This window comes from Lontra canadensis, unplaced genomic scaffold (genome assembly GCF_010015895.1).
Source record: "Lontra canadensis isolate GAN:19392208 unplaced genomic scaffold, GSC_riverotter_1.0 scaffold16, whole genome shotgun sequence".
Classification (NCBI taxonomy): domain Eukaryota; kingdom Metazoa; phylum Chordata; class Mammalia; order Carnivora; family Mustelidae; genus Lontra; species Lontra canadensis.
In genome coordinates this window covers 6,415,726-6,436,617 of record NW_022631010.1, presented here as the reverse complement: position 1 = coordinate 6,436,617, position 20,892 = coordinate 6,415,726, and the positions used below count along the sequence as shown (strand labels likewise).

The window sequence follows — 20,892 nt, the reverse complement described above, 5'->3', positions numbered from 1 at the left end:
AGGGACTGGCTTCAAAATGGGATTCTCATCCTTCCCTGGGATGGAAGGAGCCTCAGAGGCCAGAGTCTCCAGGGCCCAGACATCTCTAGTTATGGATAAGTCACTGGGAAGCTCCCAATTATAGGAATGGGAGGCAGCCAGCACAGGTGAATTAAGGGGGCCTGACTAGACTGCCAAGCCTGAGAAAGGGCCCGTTTGCATCCAACCGCCAACGTGGGTCAGTTCATGACCCAGAACCCTTTAATGTTAGGCATGTGAAAGGAAGAACTTCACATAACATCAACACTAATATGCCAGGAACTTTCTCTTCTTCTTCTAAGAATTTACACCACTGACCATGGTAACTCCACTGGGTAAAGGAAAATACACCTTTGGGCATCTAGCAGGTTCTGGCCTTAAGCTACCTAATCCCTGGGAACCTAGAATGCCACTATTCTATGCTAGTTAGGATGGAGCCTTTGCAGGCCAGGTAACAGAAAGAGTTTTGGCCCAAACCACACTTACATTAGGAAATACCTACTTTCCCAACGTATGGCTGGAACAGCTATCTACAGCAAGTGGCAGAACACTCACACTGGCCTCTTATCCCAATGGATAAGAAGGACCGTTAAAATAGCAAGAGCAAATGCAAGCGGAAGCAGTAATCTCTTTACCAAAAGGCTAAGAGGAGTTACAGAGGTCCTGAGTCTCTAGGTGAGTTCCAGAAGTGCTACAGAAGACTGTAAGTTGCAGAATGAGACAGTACATTTACATGTGTGAGTTGAGTGATGGTATGAAGCGAGTGCTCAATGACTTCTAGCATTAACTATTCTGATGCTTCCTACTACCACCTCCCCACATGCAAGCTACAAAAGAAACTGGCATAAGAGACCGATGGTGTTTAAGGATGTCAGTGGATTATAATATACGAAGCACGTAGAACTGCCAATTTGTAGGTGCTTTTCCAGATGCACTCTCCTTTCCTACAGATTGACATAACCACTGGTACCTGGAATATAGCTACTGATTAATAGCTATATCTTTTTCCTTTATAGTGCATGAAGACTACATGAAGAAGTTCCCATTCTCATGGCAGGAGCAGCCCAAGTGATAAATCATCTTGACATCTATCTGGTGTGATCTGGTTCATCAGGATTTTGTCGGTTTCACAGGCCATCACCCTGACAACTACGCTGATGGCATCAAGCTGACAGGACTTGAAAAGCAGGAATATATGTATGTTAGATGTACATGTTAGACATAAAAATAAAAACAGAGTGGCCTGCCACTTCTGCCAAGTTTCCTGAAAGTCAAAGGCCTATGGCATGTCAGGATATCCCCTCCAGCATAAAAGACATGCTGCTGTTCCTTGTCCATTCCCCCCCAACCCCCTAGGAAGGACTGATGCTTGTTGAGCCATTTTTGGATTTTGAAGACAGCATATATCACATGCTGGTGTCCTGCTCTGACTCATTTATTGACTGATCTGAAAGAGAAGGCTCTCTAGTTAACCCAGGCCACAGAGAAATAGGCTCTGGTTGATCTTGTGGGGCCCTAAGTGTCTGTGCTTAAGGCTAAGCAGGAAAATCATAATGCAAAACATTAGGATTTGGAGACAAAACCATGATCCTGTCAGCAAGATCATGTTCCTAGCTTAGCACTGAGCTCTGGTAGAGACTATATGCCTGACTGTGGGTCACAAGATATGAGAGTGACTTCAACTGCCCATCATCAATTAAGTATCACATGATTCCATAAGCCACAAATTTGGACATGTCCAACAGAATTCTACCCCTAGATGGAAGTAATGTGTACAGGACACTTGCCACATAGCCACTCCTTCAACAGACACTGAATTCCAATGATATCAACAGTTAATGGAAGAAAAAAGTCCAGCCTGGTACACAAATGGCTCTGTGAGATGTACTGGCCCACTCTAGAAGTAGACTGCTATGGGATAATCTACTTAAGAGATGACTCTGAATGAATATAAAAGAGAAGTCCTTCCAGGAAACAGAACTTCAAGCAAGGTATCACACTACCTCACTGGAGGTCAGGATCTAAGCCGATCCCTGGATGGTGGATAACTGGAACAAGAAAGACAGGAAATATTTATGCTCCATGTGTATGCTCACCAGACAGCACTCACTGTTAAAAAATCCAGGATATGTTGCCCAGCCCTTTCCTTCACTGTCCCAGCGCTGGCCTAATGAGCCCATGAACATAGTGGCCATGGTAGCACAGCAATGGGGCTCTCACCATAATATTTGTTTCAATTTGCCTACCATGCCTCCAGGAATACCACCTCCATCCAGGGGTTTACCGGAATGTTTTACCTCAGGCAATATTCCTCTAAACAACTCACTTTACAGAAAAAGAAGTTTGGCCTGGGGTCACAGCCCCTATTACCCAGAAGCAGTGGGCACTACAGATTATGAAAACAGCAGAGTGCCTATTGGGGACCTAGCTCTGGTGATAAGGCTGGTGTATTATCTTGGGGGATGAGGTAAACGTTTCAATGAATAATGAGCATTAAACGGTGTCATTTTTCCAGTAACCAAAAAATGAGTCCAAGTTATTTCATTAACTCTTTCCTAGTAAATGGTGTCCTACTTTAACTACTTTAACTTTTGCTTTCTTTTTTATCTATTCTCCACTTTGTAGCTAGTGATTTTGCCTGAGTGCAAATCTGACCTTATCACTCTCTTACTCCCCTAAGCCCTTCAGTGATGGGAACAGATATGAGGGGTGACTCACCTACCCAATAACTATTCCTTCCTTCCTCTTTGCTACTATGGCTCCCATTCTGTAGAGTTGTTTGCCTATCCCCTACATGACTCCAGACTGATCTGAGTCAGTTGTAGTAAGCTTATTTTTCTCTTGCTTGGGGCTGATTTAAGGAGTTTGCAACAAGGGAAGTCTTCAGAACCTCTTGGGAAAGTTTTCCTCCCTGATAAAGGACACACACAGGAAGAAACAGTCATCCTTTTCCCACTGGGCCTCGTTATAACTCCATGTGGCACTCAGAACTGAGGAAGCCATTTTGGCAACAAGAGGGGAGCCAGTCTAAGAGATAAAGTTGACACATGGCCGAGTAGGAGATGTAAAGGAAACTGAGAGTTTAATAATGCACAAGTTGATCAATTAGCCAACTCTGGAACTGCTTCTCTATGTCCATCACCTCTCTATAATTATTACCATCTTATATCAATGTATTAGCACCTATGATCTTAACCCTTGCAGCCCCTAACTATACTCCTTTCATCTACTCTCCCCCTGGGATCTTCTCTATTTAGCAGCCAGATATATTTTTTCCAAAATATAAATCTGGTTGGTCCATGGCTTTTCATTTCATTCATGATAATCTACAACATCTACAGTCTGGCCCAGTCTTCTTCCATGGTTTCCTCTCTTGCTACCTCCCCAAACCTTTGCCTTTAAGCCACATGTAGCCCTTTTTTGGTTTTTCAAATGTGCCCTTCTCTTACCCACCCTCACTAGTGATAGTTTGCCTCCTGCTACTTCCAGTGCCTGGAACATTCCCCACTCTCCTTTACCAATGCCCTTGCCTATGATTAGGTCTCAATTAAAACATAGTATCTTCAAGGAATTTCTGAACTGGGATCAGAATTGCTGGGCTGGTCATACCAACTGGTAGATTCACAAACATGTTCAGCTTCTTTAGGGAATTATTAAAAACAAAACAAAACAAAACAAAACAAAAAACTACCCCACACGAGGCCTGTGCTCAATCGTTTTCCATGATCCTCATTTCTATACTCATTTACACCTACTGTCTGTTACTTATGACACTCTGGGACCCGTTTCAGACCCCAAAATGCCACCTGTTAATATAGACTCCTACAACTATGGACCAGTCTTTCATGTCCTCTATTGCTGTCTGAACTTAAACAGTTATTTTCGCTCTTGTTTATGGGGATTTCCCTACTAGGTGGCAAGTTCCCTGAGTGTAGAGACTGGATCTTTTTTTGCTCCCCAGCAAATCTCTGGCACCTAGCACGTATCAGATGCTTGATAAGTATTTATTAAAAAAAGTAACAGATGCGATGATGAATGGATGGATGGATGGGTAGATGAGAGAGTTAAGACAAATCTTATTTCCTATCTACGATCACATAGGAAAGGAGTCTAGTAGAAAATTTCTCACCTCTTAACCCATTAGAAAAACCTGTTTTCTACCCCATGACTGAAAAGGCCTGACCTTTGGTCTGCCTTCCTCCCTGCCAACATGCCAGCCTCAGCAAAGAACTCACGTTGAATTCCTCTCTGAAGAGCTTATTGTCATCAGCCATTCTCCGGTTAATCTCCTCTTCCAGCTTGTCCACGGGCAGGGGTGGATACTTCCTGTTGGTGCTTGGGGACCTGGCCAGAAGTGGCACACTCTGGGGTTCTGCAGTATACAAGTGGGGAGGTTGGTCAGGTGCTCTGGAGACCAAATTGGGGATTCTACCTCATGCACCAGGCCACCAAGGACTAGGTCTGCTTTCTTCAAGTCTTCCCCTATCCCTTGTATGATGGGGAAACCCTTTATTTCTTGATTTTCTTCTCCACGAAGGTTCCCCATGTCATGAAGGGGTGCCTTACCCACATCCTCAGTGCGACCATTGGATAAGCGGAAAGAATTGGAATGGCTCCCAGCTTGCTTGTATTTCTTAAACCTATAGAGAAAATGTTCATAGTGAAAAAGTAAGCACAGAGTCAAGAGACTCCAATCACTGGCCTTATATTTCCACATATCAATTCAGCTTCCTAAACCTCCTTTACTAAATAAAGATGTTCTTTTAGAGAGGGGTCCTGCACATACTGAGGCAGCTCCATTTCATGAGGTGACCCAGCGCCTCTGGATGCTCCTGCTCATCCTAAGCACACTAGAATCCAACCCAGGTGCCATAACAGTATATTCTGGCTTTGTAGGGCTCCTCTGTGTGGCTCCAAGTGCAGGACTCACTGGAAATGAACACCACACCAGGTGGGGAAGGGCTAAGTGGGCAGTGGAGGGGAGATAAGAATGACCCTATCAAACAAAATCCTGGTATTTCCCCAGTGTAGTCAGGAAGAAGCCCAGAGCTTCAGATTGGGTGGACATAGGTCTAGCTACAAGTCTCCTGCAGAACAGGGGAGACTTATGACAAACTGGAGGGGTGCATAAGGTTCCCCACTCTTTATCCCTGCAAAACAACAGAAGGAGCACAGATAGGCTTAAACCAAAGATAAGGGTGGGGTTAATCCTAATCAGCCAGGGCAGTAACTTCAACAAGAAAAGGACAAATGCACCTTCCTTTTCTCTCCCTTGGCGTTCCCCCTCCTTGTTTTTTTCTCCCTGTGGGAGCAGTAATATCTAGAGGACCCTGAAGAAAGAAAGGGGAACTCTGTAATTCACATAGTTCAGTTTAGCGCACTAGGGTTAGGGATCCTAGATCCTAGGTTTGTCCCAAACTTCCAACTAGAAACAGAATAGGTCTCTATTTACCACATCATCTCCAATCAGGTACTGTTAGGGGTTGCTTCAGCAGGGCTAGATCTAAGGGTCTTAAGTCACCCATCAGTAATAACACAGACTATATAGCTTTTCCTTCAACCTCAAACCACCATCCTGAGCTTTAGGTTAAACTGGAGTTGGGGAATTGAATTTGGGCAGATGGAAGCAAAGTGGGGGGGGGGATGGGGTGGCTAGGTCTTGAAGAAAAGTATGTAGAGCTTTTAAACTGTTTCTATGTAGAATTTTAATCTTAATATTATAGAACATTCCCCTCTATTCTATTCACTGTCCTTATCTTACTATCTTCTGGACTGTGTGGGCTTAATGAGATCCTGGTGTACTGAAAAAGAATCCGAGAGAGTGCAGAAGCTTTAGAATTCTCACTTTAGCATTTAACATGCTCACCTTAACATGTACAGAACTATGATAATGAACACAATCACTAGCAGAGAGGACAGGGCCACCATCACTGCAATAATTGGCGTCTCATCTGAAATTGAGAGAATAGAACATGTTATTACCATTGTGTGCAATGGAGGGCTTAAGTCAGCTGCTCAGGGAAACACCCAGATAAGGAAGATGGGCTCATTCCATGCTTCTGTAGCTTTCAGGGCATAGACAGAGTGAGTGAGAGAGAGAATATTTCCCACAGCTACCGCAGGGCCAGTGTGGGTGGAATGGGAGGGAAAAGGTAGGGAGAGGAACCTAGAGTGACGCGCCTATCCCATCTCCGACTTGTACATTTGTTTCCTGTCTCTCCCTGGATTAGAATAACCCTCTGAATGTTTCTTTCAAAGCCACAGAGCCTAAAACAGTGCTTCGCACATAAAAAATACTCAAATATTTGAAAGCACAAACACATCAATCCTGATGGCAGGCTGGTGTGCAGGGCCAACAATGTGCTCTGTCCCAGGCTCAATGGGCTCCATCTAGAGGAGGATGGGAGAGAGGAGAAAAAGGACAATTTTCCTATCGTAAATGCAAATAGTTTCCTGGCACAGAGAATAGTGTTCCTGATTAAAGCAGGGAGACATTATTAGATTCTTAAGCACTATGTATCTAAAATGCTGGGTACTCTTTTCTACCTCTTTCCACAGCCACCTTTTACCAGGAGCCCAACTATAGCAACATCTGGCTTGGAGACAGAATGACTCCTCCCTTCATTCCACAGGGCCCTGCTTCCCATCCACCCAATACTTAGCCTCCTTTCTCATGGCGGCTGACCAGGTGCTGACTCATCTTCCTCCAATCCCACATCCCCACCATGAACCACACAACCAGTATGAGTTTATAACTATCTTCACCATTTCCCCTTCTGCTAAAAGGGAGGGCATGTCCCTCCCATCTAAAGGTCAATCCTGTCACGTATGGGCTGGATTACATCCATTACTGTCACCTCAACAACTTGTCTTCTTGACCAGTAACTATGTGCCAGGCACTGCTCCAGACTCTGGGAACAGAGAAAAGAGTAAGCAGACAAGTGACCTGTGAGCCTACATTCTGGGGGAAGCAGCAGCACACTATTCAGAAACAAGTAAACATACAATTTCAGACAGGGACAAGTGCTTTGAAGAAAAGACGAGTAACGGGATAGAGACTGATGGGTTGGAAGGAGTTATTTTAGAGTAGTTTGGGCAGGTCTGAAGTGCTTACACTGAGCAGAGGTCTGAATAATGTGAAGACGTAACCCATGAGAAAATCTGGGCAAGGAACTTTCTAGGCACAGGAATAGCAAGCATAATACCCCTTAGCAGCTTGGAGAGTTCAAGAAATAGCACAAAGGCCAGTTTTAGTACCAGATGTGACTGGAGGGGTGGGCAGGAATGTGAAGACTTGGGGCTTTGTGCGCCATGGTAAGCAGTGTGGATTTAATTTTGAATGTGAAGAGAAGCACTATGTGATTGGAGGAGTCTGAAAAGGGCAGAAATATCACTGGATTTACATTCTTTTAAAAGATCAGCTAGCTAAACTGATTCATAAGCAGTAGTCATGAGGTGGGAAGTAATCCAGCAGAATATGGTGTCACAAAAGCCAAGAAAAAGAGTTTTTCAAGGAGGAAGAGTAATCAATCAGATACTACAAAAGACTAGGTAGGTGAGTTTCACAGAGAAGTGAAATTGGATTTGATAAGACAACAGCTAAGACTGTTTTAAGAGTGGTCTCAGTTGAGTAGTCGGTGAAGCAGCATAAATGGGGTGAAATAAAGCTGGAAAGAAAAGACAGTGAGATATCGACTCTTCATTTGAAGTGAGGACTTCTACCATAAAGAGGTGCAGAGAGAATGAAAAGCAACTGGAGGGACATGTGGGATGGAGGTTTTGTTTTGGTTTTTTTTTTTTTTTTTTTTTTGAGATGGAAGGTATTATACCTTGTTTCTTCTTCTTCTTTTTTTAGATTTTATTTATTTATTTGACAGAGAGAGAGAAGAGAGCAAGCACACAAGCACGGGGAGCAACAGAGGGAGAGAGAGAAGCAGGCTCTCTGCTGAGCAGCGAACCCTATGCACGGCTCGATCCCAGGATTCTGGGATCATGACCTGAGCCAAAGGCAGACACTTAACCTACTGAGCCACCCAGGCACCCCACCATGCTTCTTTGTTGATGGCAATTTTCAAACACACCCTGGTATGCAGCTGTCATCTGAAAATGAGCATTCAAACTACTCCCTCCTCTTTGAAGAACTTTCATTTCTTGGTTTCCACAACAAAGCATGCTTCTGATTTTCTTTCTATCTCTTGGCTGCTCCATCTCATTTTAACCTCCCTAGCTGTTCCTCTCTAACACAATGTCTCTAAATGTCTGACTTCCTTAGGGCTCTGTCCCTAGCACTCTTCTCTGCAATCCAGCTGATCAGACAGATGGCTGTAAGCGCAAATGATGCACTAGCAAGTCCCACATTTGCACTGCCTGGTCAGCTCTCTCTTCTGAGCCTATATGTCACCCCCACTTAAATTTCACAGGCAATGCAAACCTTCCATGTCTAAAGCCTTCCCCTCACCATTCAGTAGAGAACACTACCATGCACCCTGCTGGTCAAGGAAAAAATGTGGATATCCCCTTGATTTCCTCTTATCATCTATATTCAATTCAGCTGCAAGTAATATGTTTTAGGGCTAAAATCAATGCCTCCAATTTGTCTGCCTTTTTCCATTCTGTTGCCAACACTATAGCCTCAATCCCTATCCTCTCTCATCTGGATCATAGTAAGCCTCTGTCCACTGCTGATCCTTTCTCCACAAACCAGGCAGAGTGGTCTCTAAGAAAACAAGTCAGATCATATTCCTCTCTTATAAAACCTTTTAGTTCCCAAGCCTTTAGAATGAAATCTAATACCCTTACACCAGCCTAAAACAACCTCCCCACCAGCCCCTGCTCACCCTATCTCCTGCTATGCTTTCCTTGCTCACTCCATTTTGACCACTGGCACCCTTCATGCTGAGCTCCTTTCTTCCTTAGGCCTTCAAACATGTCATGCCTTTCTGCTTTACATAACCTCCCTCCATTCTTTGCCTAGCTACCTCCTAGTCATCCAGTTCTCATTTCAAGTGTTACTCTTCCCAAAGAGGTCTCTCCTGACTTCCTACAACTAAATTACGATCCTAAGTTTTAGTTTCCTTAGTGCTAAAATAAGTTATGTGAAGGTTAAATGAGATCATCCACGTGAAGTTTTTGGTGCAGTAAGCAGCACACATTATGTACTCACAGTCAGTATCGGCTATTATCTTCCCTGTTATTCTCATAAGGCACAGTTATTGCCCTTGGTAATACCTCCCACACTTTATAATTATATATTTATTTGAGTATAGTTGATTAAGGAGTGTCCCTCCTTTATACCATAAATTCCACAAGGGCAAGAATTACATATCTGCTTTGTTTCTCACCATATACCTAAAACCCAGAAAAAATTTCTCACACATTTGGCATTAAACAAATACTAGACTAATGATCTATCATTAAATAGGTCTTTGTTAAATGCCAATCACAATGTACACCAGGCATTAAAAGAAGGTAATTAGAGCCATCTGGCTTAAGATAGTGAACTGAATCCATAATTTTACTTCTTTCTCTTCCCAAAAGTACATTGAAATGATAGAAGAAATATAAAAATACAGAGCCTGGGTGGCTCAGCGGGTTAACCCTCTGCCTTTGGCCTGGGTCATGATCTCAGGGTCCTGGGATCGAGCCCCACATCCCGTTCTCTGCTCAGTGGGGAGCGTGCTTCTCCCTCTCTCTCTCTGCCTGCCTCTCTGCCTGCTTGTGGTCTCTGTCAAATAAATAAAATATTTTTTAAAAATTAAAAAAAAATAAAAATACTAATGAATGAAAATCATTATCTGGAAGGCAACAAAGAGTGGCATCAGCAGATCTGAAACAGGGATCTGTAGAAGACAATGAAGAGGGACTGACTGGACTGCTGAAGAGATCAATCAGAGCCACAGAGCCAAAGAGCCTTCAATTGAAAGGTAAATACTAGTTCAACCAGTCTGGGCCTGGAAACACCTCAAGCTTAGAGTTAACCAGGCCTGGGAATGAGAGGAGGCCTTGGGGTAGCAGAATGCTACCAGTGCAGGGCCAGCACATCGACAGGCTGGGTAACAAGCTGTGGTGCCCCATCCAGACTCACTGGGAAAACAGAACCCTACACAGACTAGACGATTTGTCAGAGAGTGCTGATGGTTTTTCCCCTGCCTCAATAGAAGTTGTACATGTATTTTTAAACTCTGTATTACAGAAAACTTTCAAACTCACATATGTGTAAAGAGAACACTACAATGCATCCCTGTGAACTTACCACTTTACTTCAGTGTTAGCACTTACACTTTTCATCTCATCTCAATGGTTATGTCTTGAAAACAGGGAAACCACAGCCCAAACGTAGCCCACTGCCAGCTTTGCATTCATTTACGTATTGCCCATGACTGCTTTTGCACTACAAAGGTTGGGCTGAACATATGTGACAGAGATAGTATGGATGCAAAACTGAAATTCTTTTATTATCTGGTCCTTGATAGAAAAAAATCTGCTAAACCCTGATCTAGAATGTTAATACCACCCCTGCTCTTATACAATTCTAGGTCAAATACCACCTTTTGTGGGTAACTGTTCATTTCTTGCACTTCCATAACACTATGTATCTACTTTGCTACAACACCAATCCCACTCAATTAAAGTCATAGGTTATATGTCAATAAAATTACAAATTTCCGGAAGGCATGGATTTGAGATCACATCCAGATATCCCTGCACTCAATATTTATTCTTTCATTCAATAAATATTTACTGAGTGACTTACTGTGCCAGGCAGGTCTTGAGGGTACAGTAGTGAATAAATCAAAATTCCTTACCTTTATGAAGCTTACATTCTAGTTGAGGAAGAAGAACAAGAAGTAAGTAAAGAAATATATAATACAGATAGTAATGAGTGCTATGAAGAAAAATAAGGCAGGGTAAAAGAGAAAATGGGGGAGGTTGTTCTGTGATGTAAGATGGGGTGGTAAGAACAAATCCTGAATGGATGGATGGACGGATGGATGGATGGAGTAAGTAAAGCATGAACAGTGCAGTATTATTTATGACCAATAGTAGTAGAGTTGACAACTATAAGCAATAGGACAAGAAGAGTCAGCTACCAGATACCTTAGAAATGAAAATGATTACAGTTAATATTTTAGCACTTACATAGCAGGTAAGCACTTCACAGAGCAAAGCACCAAACATGTATCATTCAATTCTCTTAAGAACCCCAACATAGAAACCACTATTAACCCTGTTCTATGGGTGACAAACTGAGCACAGAGATTAACTTGCCCATAGTATAAAGCTGCAAATCTAAAGCAAAACCACAAAGTTACTCTATTCTCCTGACTCTTCATACTCTACATAAACCAATACCACTTTAACTCTTCCAAGCTTTCAGGCCAAAACAGCCCTCTGTAATAGAAGTAGTATTTTATCTGTTGACATCTGAATTACAACTATGTTTCTGATACAGTTAAGGACAACAGAGATAGTAAAGAAGTCCTCAGGCCTCTGTGAGGGAAGGAGACTCAGATCTATTAAGAAAACAGGAGAGACCTTACAGCTCCCTGTATCAAATCTCAGACTTAGATAGGCTCAGGATCAAGTCACTCTCCTAGGGTCCCGTCCTAACTGGACAGGGTCATCATCTCATGTCTCAGGCTTGTCCTGGTCTAGGTCTTCTGGAGGTGGCCTTGCATGATGCAGGCCGGTGTAGGCAAGACAAGCACAGTGGTCTATTCCTTGGCCTACCCCCACCTCCTCTCCACTATCCATTCTAGCAAATTTCACTTCCTAGACTCAGGCTATGGGGACACCATTTCAAAAACACTAAAATGGTACTCTGGGACAACAGACGTCTTATTTGCTATATCCTTTTCCCAAGAAAACAAAGGGTAATGTTATTCTAAGGGCTCACGTGTAGACTGGTGAGTCACCTAAAGATTCAGACACACCTTGGTCAACTACAAAAATAATGACTGAAGTAAAAGCCATACTCCTTTAGCCTCAATCCCTAAAGTCCGTTTGACTCATCTCTATGCTTTTCGATATTAGTATTCATCATCTCTCAAAGGCAGAGCTGTAATGTTTTAAGTACTTCCCACTGGCTTTAAAAACAGCAAAAAAAAAACAAAAAAAAAAAACAGGTTGACTCAAGAGCCCAACCAGTGGGTTGAGCCCAATCTTGTCTTGGGCCAAATTATCATTCAGAAACTAGTTTCTATTGCCCACCTAACTTCCCTGAGGCCTCTGGCATTATCTTTCTAAAACAAAATTCTGACCATGTCACTTCCTTCCTTCCCATCACCAGGAGACACCCTGACCCTTGAGTTCACTGTACTAGCAGGTCCATTGTGCAGAGAGGCTGGCTCTGGCCACTCTCCACTTCATGTGCTTCAATTGTGCACAGTTCCTCAAATACTTGACTTGCTCTCCCATGTCTCCTTGCTTTCAGCCTATCCGATGGCTCCTCATTTTTCTCAGTCACTGTATTAATTTAAAATACCCAAAGTTCACCTCCATGCATCCTTCCCACTCTCCAGGCATGAGTCTTTACGTTCTCTCACAGCACTTTATGTGGTATAGCCAAATAACATGTAGCTGAGTGGACTTTGATAAGCATCAAAGTCCTGTTCACAGGACTGTTCATCAGACCTGTTCATCAAAACCTGTTCACAGGTTTCTTCCATGAGACAGGGAATAGTTTCTTTTCTTTCTGGATTCCTTAGCATCTAACAGGTAGGTACTGAATGAATATATAATTAAAAGTACTTAGGGAAAGCCATGGAGTTCACAATAATAATGGCATTTACTACAATGATCAAAAAATACTTCTTTAGAAAGCCAGGAGGAGTAGGTGATCTGATTTGAGAGCTGAGAAACCTGAATGAGCCTCTGAGATTCAAAAGAATGCTTATCTTGCCTGGTTCTAGAACTCTGTAGTTCAAGGACTCCTTCAGAAATGTTTAGAGGATACTCTTTCCAGACTTAAAACAAACAAAATTAAAAAACCAGGACGCCTGGGTGGCTAAGTTAGTTAAACATCTGCCTTTGGCTCAGGTCATGATCCCGGGGTCCTGGGATTGAGCCCTGTGTCAGGCTCCCTGCTCGGTGGGAAGCTTGCTTCTCCCTCTCCCTCTGCCCACTCATCTCTCTCTCTCTCAAATAAATATATAATATCTTTAAAAAAAAAAAAAAAGTACAGTGCAGGAGAATAGCTAAATGTTTACAGTCATAGTGGAATGGTTGCAAGATGACCCTGCCCTGGGAGCTGTCTCACACAAAGGCTCCAGGAGGCATGGAGTGTCCCTGTGTCTGTGAGTCCCAACTGACCAGCTAAAACTCCCAACCTCCTTAGTCTCCCATCAACAGGAACAGTAACAGAGTGGTGGGATGGCAGGAGTAGCAATGTGATAGCCAGCTCCTGCTGAGCAACTGCCATGTGCTGACCCAGCAGTAGGCCAAGCACTTTATATGTGTTACTTCTTTCTCCAAAATAACCCTATGACAGAAACTGTGTTCCAATCCTATTTTGCAAATGGTGAAAAGAGGCACAGGGAAGTCAGATATCTACCTCACCCTGCTGGTAAGTGGTAAAAGTCAACTCACAAACTGAGATGGTCTAGCCTGAGTCCAGGGATTTTAACCACTGCATACACAGCTTGTCCAAATATTCCACAATGCCACTCACTTCCCAGCCTTAATATATATATCAAGATTATTCAAGAGCATTTTCTTACACAGGAAAACCTCTGAATAGATGAATGAGAGTATGCATCACTATCCTGCTCCAACTTCAGGAGAATGGGAAGTAGATGTTACAGATTCCCCTTCAAGACCATTCCCCTAGCTGCTGGGAGGGTTAGTGTTTAACAGTTCTCATTAAGTCCTTTCCCAGGAAGTACCCTTGGCCTAAGAGAGTAGCCTGGCCCAGGGGAAAGCCCCTGCAACCCCCATTCCAGCTCCAGAGCTTTCTGCAGGACTGACTAAGGCCTTTGCTGCCCTTGCTCTGATCATGTGGCATCTCATGTCATCTCCCTCAGTACTAGTGCCTTCAATGCTTTGCAGATGCTATGGAGAGAGAAAGTACTCTCCAGTAAACCTGCTATCTCGAGTCTGTTCTCTCTACAACAAAACTAATAAAACTGAGATGTAAAATTAGTGAAGACTGAAGAACAACTGAAGAGTGCACTCATGACCACTGATTTCATGGGGAAGAGGTACTCAGGAGATAATGCAAGCACTGGATTTAATGCATTACTATATATTACACAAATCACCCAAATTAACACCAATAAAACTCTTTAAAAGAAAAGCTGACTACAAAAGGAAAAGTGCTGTGATTCCACTTCAATTAGGTGGCTAGGATAGACAAATTTATAGAGACAGAAAGTAGACTACTGGTCACCAGGGGCTGGGAGAAAGGAGATATGGGAAGTTACTGTTTAATGTTTAGAGTTTTAGTTTGGGATGATAAAAACGTTCTGGAGGTAGATGGTGGTGATAACTGTACAACAGTGTGTTAATTTCACTGAACTATCCAGTTGGAATGGAAAATTTTATATGATGTATATTTTACCACAATTAGGAAAAAAGCTAGTTCTACTGGATAGTGCGATATATTTAAAAAATAATACACATGATAAAATAACCAGCTTCTTAGACTTCAAAAGAAAGGAAGCAAAGTTGCCTGCCTCCCTTTGTCTCTTTTTATTCCTTTCTGTTTTGACAATTAAAACACCAGCCATTGCTATTCAAAAGCATCCCAGAGACCAGTGCAGAAAAACTTATAATTTAATGCATCTGTATAAGATATACTTTGCTTAGCAAAACCATTATGATGAAAATATTTTAAAATAATTTGCTTCACTTCTCAGAAAGCATTTGGTTTTAAAATTAGAATGTGATATCAAAATTTATAGAAATACTTCTAGAGATCTGCTCTGGTAAAAATGTCATTATATTTGGGGCTTTAAATATTGCTGAGAACATGTATGTCTCTTCAATTTTCCTGTTTGGTCAAAATCAATTACACAAAATTTTTTTTTAACTTAATACATATTAATAATATGTCACAATTAGCAATACTCTAGATAATTAAGGTAATTTCATTTCTTTTTAATCACAGTATTGGAACCACTCAAATCCATGTTAGTTAGGTAAAACAGGGACAATACTGGGGCAAGAAAAGAGTGAATGTTAAGAAAATACAAACTATGTGGAGGAAGAAAGCAGACTGTATGTTTAATCTTAAAGCCTATACCACTTCGACTTTTGACTGTATTCTGAGACTGGTTAAAAGAGGACTTTTAGAGAGCAAAATAAGTTATCTATTGCAATACAGTATATGTGCTGCCGAAGCGAGCACTATCTATTGCAATATAAATCTATTAAGTCTACATTTGGTAGTGAGAATCTAGTAAGCAAATATCAATAGCAAAGACACTAGATAGAGTCTAGTTCCTGAGTTTAAGAAAGTGAGAGCTGGAAAATCACAAGAAATCTGTGCACAGTATAACACCTCACCAATCCTCACCAAATACGGTGGCAGATGGACAACACATGAAGGATTATCGTACCTACTTTTCTGATTCAAATGCTCCCTTACTTAATGGGAATTCATAAGCCTTCAAATGTTCTATTAATTATGCAAGAAAAACTGTGCATGGTTAAATAGTGGATGGGGGGAAGCCTCAGAAAACTCATTTAATAAAATAAAAAATCATAGGAGAAAAATTGGTTCACAGATTAACATTTTCCAAACTCAAATGCAATGATCATTTCTTAGACCTTTGAATGATCTCTCTTTCTCTTACACCCTCTGATGACAGTCTTATTATTGTCCTAAGCAAAATGAGCCACTCCACGTAAGTACCCACGCATTCTGTTCTCTGGTGACCAGGGACTTGGCAGTCCTGCTTAGACCACTTACACAGTATCTCCAGCCACGGAGACATTACACTAAAGAAGTGAAAACCCATAATATCCATATAAAATGACAAAGAGTCCACACTTTATAGACTAGGGAAAACAACATAAAAAGCTAGAATTTTATAGGCAATTATTGACTAGACATTAGGAATTACTACAGGGTAGAAATTATGGCTTAATATCACCAAAGGATGCTATTAGCAAGGTGACATAATTAATTAAGATAACAGCTGTTTTATTACTTGTTAAAAGACATCATAACTATTAGAATCCATAATCTATATTTAGAAACATAGTATTTGTTTCTGTTACGCTTCTCTACAAGGTTAATATGGAAAACAACTTAAGGAAAAGTAAACACACAACCATACAGACGCACAACGTTACCACAAACTGTGAGCAAAGACAATGAATACTGTACACTATAAAGGGGACAACAGACATAAGGTGAGTGGCTCACCTCTTCTGTCCTTCGAGTCAGAATTACCTGTGTAATAAGTGAGAAATAGAAACATTCATTCTCAAAGAAAAACATTACAATTCAACCTAAGTTAAGATAAAATAAACTCTAGGAAAACAAGATACTTTCTTCTTTATATATATTGGGGCTAGAAGGAGGTACCCTCCAACAAATACGAAACAAGACTGCCCAGACTCACTAAACTTTAATCAGTGATTTGTCCTTCTGAGTACAAAAACAATACATCAATCTTCATAAAAAGTACAAGAACACAAAAAGAAATACAAACACAGTAGTATTAGAGGTCTTTATGTCTTTTAGGCCATTAAAATGCAACAGTGCAAAATTAAGTTAAGGATATAAAAGACCTAAAGGGTAATAGGCAATAAAATCTAACCAGTATGAAAAAAAAAATAACCTAACCAGTATAGACCAAATTCTGTATCTTAACAAAAACTTCTCACAAGCCCTTATAAATTATTCCCCATTACAGAAAAAACACAGACAATATTCTTTTATCATGATGCAATAAAACTAGAAATTAACAAACACTTGAAAATTAAAAGTAAAGCCAAACTGTAAAATACCTAAAAAATAACAAAATCACTCTTGTGGCAGAATCTACCAACTCTCCCCCAGTAAAAGTCTCTTCTTCTTGCTTTTGGTACAGAAACCCGGTTTTGGTTTTTTAAGCTGAGCACAAAGCTTTCAAGCTAGAGACTGCATTTCTAAGACTCCTTTGTGCCAAATGTAGTTATATGAAGAATTCTAGGCAATGGGATGTAAGCAAAAGGGATAAGGGTAACTTCTGGATCACATTCTTTGGAAAAGAAATTGTCCCCATTTCCTCTGTTCCTCATTCTCAGGGGCTGGAACCAGAACCTAATAATGAGAACCATTTCTGACCAAGCAGATGAGGGCAATTTTGTTGGGCTGGCAGAGCTGATAAGAAAAAAAGAACTTATGGTTTCCTGGGTGGTTCAGTCAATTAATTGGCGACTCTGGATTCTGGCTCAGGTCATGATCTCAGGGTTGTGAGATAGAGCCCCGTATCGGGCTCCGCCATGAAGCCTGCTTAAGATTCTTCCTCTCTCAGGGTGCCTGGATGGCTTAGTCGGTTGAGCATCTGACTCTTGGTTTCAACCCAAGTAGAGCTCTGCACTCAGGGAAGAGTCTGCTTGTCCCTCTCCCTCTGCTCTTCCCCACTCCCCATCATGAATTTAAAAAAAAAAAAAAAAAAAAAAAAGATTCTCTCTCCTTCTGCCCTTCCCCTCTTAAAAAAAAAAAAAAAGAAAGAAGAAAAGAACTCAGTCCTTGATGAGGCAAAGCCCTCTGTCTACTACTAGAATGTGAGAGGGGAAAGAAGGATAACTTCTGTCTACTTAAGTCACTGAATTTTGTTCTGCCTTTATTAGAGTAGTTTAGGCTGCACCATAACTAATACAACTACCTACAAGAACACTTATGGGATATGGCTAACGCTATCCTTACAAACTAATAAATACATAATAGCAGACTCTTTGGAAGAAAAAAACAAACTGTGAAACATAGAAGTGGTTACTTAACTCAAGTATGAAAATGGACATAAATATGTAACAAATATTAACAGCTATGTAGGAAATTAATCTTAAGAGATGACTTTTCCTCAAATCCATTCAAGTAATTTTGAAAACATGAATGAGATGCTTAGTTTTCTAGGTAAAGCTCATTTCTTTCTGTGAAGCAAAGCAAAACACTGACAACTAAAACTTATCAAAAATAGCACAGATACATTAAACAAAAAGCACACATATAAAGGAAATACCTAGACCAATTTAATTTAAAGATAACTTATGAACGTCAATAAAAAAACCCAAATACAGTAGTATCAAACAAACTGCTACAGTTCATTCAAGGGAACTAAAACACAACCAAGTAGGGTCGTTTTTGCACAAATAGTTCAAAGTTAAGAAATCTATTAAAATGATTCACCATGGCATATCACAAAAAGAGAAATCATAATGACCTTGCTCATTGATGCTGAACAGGCAAATGCAAAATTTAACACCCATTCTTGACAGATATGCTCTTTAAAGCAGGAGTAAATGAATAAAACCTAAACATGATAAGTATGTTTACCTCAACCCAAGAGTCAGCACCATCCATGGTTAATGGAAAAACCACTAAGAACATCCTCTTGAGAGTCAGGTACAAGACAGTGCTTTTACCACTGCTTCCTAATTTTGCTCTGAAGGTGTTCACCAATTCATTTAAAGAGAAAAAGAAAGAGACTGATTTGAAGATTTATGATAATTGAAGAAAATTATGTCAGACACTGAGGAAATTTTTTAAGATGACAGGGATAGGGGCGCCTGGGTGGCTCAGTGGGTTAAGCCACTGCCTTCGGCTCGGGTCATGATCTCAGGGTCCTGGGATCGAGCCCCGCATCGGGCTCTCTGCTCAGCAGGGAGCCTGCTTCCTCCTCTCTCTCTGCCTGCCTCTCTGCCTGCTTTGTGATCTCTCTCTGTCAAATAAATAAATAAAATCTTTTAAATAAAAAAAAAAAGACAGGGATAAAATATACCTACAAAAGTCAATAGCTTTATGTAGTACACCCAAAACTAAAATAATGATCTAGATCAACTATTTCCTAAAAAAAAAGTCAATAGCCTTTATAGCCCCAATAGCAGCCAGTTAGAAGACATAGTGGAAGAAAATACTCCATTTATACTAACAACAAACAAAACACCCAAATAACAAAAAGAAAACCTTTGAAATATCTAGAAATAAGCTGAACAAAACATGTGCAACATCAGTGGCAAAAACTGGAACACTTCTAAGAAATACAAAGTTTAAGACCTCAGCAAATGAAATACAATGCATTCTTGGATAGAAAGATTTAAAGATGGGGCGCCTGGGTGGCTCAGGTTAAATGTCTGCCTTCAGCTCAGCTCACGAACCCAGAGTCCTGAGACTGATCCCTCTGTCAGACTCCCTGCTCAGCAGGGAGCCTACTTCTCTCTCTCCCTCTGCTGGTCCCCCTGCTTATGTTCTCTCTCTCTGTCAAATAAATAAATAAAATCTTTAATTAAAGAAAAGACTTAAAAATGTCAATTGCCCCTGTTCTATAAATGTGACATGATCAATAAAAACTTTTCTCCTGCTATATAAGTTGATTCTAATGTTCATAAAGAAAAATAATCAAGAATTGCTAGCAAAATTCTGAAAAATAAGATTAACAGGGATGACTAACCTTATCAAATATTAATATTTTATAGTTACAATTATTAAAACATGGGGGTTCTGACATGGACAGAGAAAATGATTAACAGAAAATACAAATACCAAGAAATAGGCACAGAACCTAAATATGTATCAGAATTCAATACATGGTAAGGTAGCATTTCGAATCAGTGAGGAAAAAAATAGATATTCATTGAAAGGTACTCGGACAAGTTGTTAACCATTTTGGGGAAAAAAAAGATCCATAGCTCACACTTCACATCGGAATAAATTCCAGATGGATCAAAGATTTAAGCACACACCCATATGCATATACACATACATATACAGAAGAAAGAAACCATAAGTCTAGAAGAAATCATAAGGAAAATAATTTTGTAATATTGGAGTAAGACTTCCTAAGGGCGCCTGGGTGGCACAGCAGACTCTTGGTTTTGGCTCAGGTCATAATCTCAGGGTCCTGGGATCAAGCCCTACAATGAGCTCTGTGCAGAGTCTGCTTGAGATTCTCTCTTCTTCTCCTTCTACCCCTCTCTCCCACTTAGGCTCTCTCTCGCTAAAATAAATCTTAAAAAAAGAAAAGATGTCTTCCTATGTATGATCTAATACCAAGAAAACATTTAGTTAAACTGATAAATTTTTTTAATTAAAAAATACTTTGGCGGCACCTGGGTGGCTCAGTGGGTTAAGCCTCTGCCTTTGGCTCAGGTCATGATCTCAGGATCCTGGGATGGAGCCCCACATTGGGCTCTCTGAGCAGAGAGCCTGCTTCCCCACACCACCACCCGTCCTGCCTTCTGCTCTGCCTACTTGTGATCTTTGTCAAATAAATAAATAAAATCTTTAAAAAAAATACTTTGAGGGGTGCCTGTGTGCTCAGCGGGTTAAGCCTCTGCCTTCAGCTCAGGTCATAATCTCAGGGTCCTGGGATGGAGCCGATATCGGGCTCTCTGCTCAGCAGGGAGCCTGCTTCCCCCTCTCTCTGCCTGCCTCTCTGCCTACTTGTGATCTCTCTCTCTCTCTGTCAAATAAAATCTTAAAAAAAATTTTTTTTGAATTGCTTATGATAGTTTCTTTAATGAAGAAAAGCTAGATGAGCAACTGGGGAAAAATATTTGCAACTTTATCTTAGGTAGACAGAGTTTGTTTTCCTAACATTAAAGAGCTTCTATAAATTTGTCAGAAAAACCTGACATTCTAATAAGAAAACCCGGCAGAGGATACCAACAGAGTTCTTAGATAAAGAAATACAAGTGATCTTTCCAAATACGGAAAGATGCTCA

At 40.9% G+C, this 20,892-nt stretch overlaps 1 protein-coding gene across 3 annotated transcripts in view; it reads right to left on the bottom strand.

Annotated features, from left to right (window-relative positions):
- The window catches only part of PTPRA (protein tyrosine phosphatase receptor type A), a 150,342-nt gene that overhangs the window by 40,709 nt on the left and 88,741 nt on the right, over positions 1–20,892 (bottom strand). For 2 of the 3 annotated variants that reach the window (XM_032859048.1, XM_032859049.1), the window contains 3 exons: positions 5,885–5,969; positions 4,585–4,658; positions 4,254–4,390 (listed from right to left, as the gene is read on the bottom strand). In XM_032859048.1, coding sequence (XP_032714939.1) covers positions 4,254–4,390; positions 4,585–4,658; positions 5,885–5,969 — 296 coding nt within the window. Of the gene's footprint in view, positions 1–4,253; positions 4,391–4,584; positions 4,659–5,884; positions 5,970–16,387; positions 16,415–20,892 lie in introns of those variants that run through there. The other variant, XM_032859047.1, reaches the window with a different exon arrangement.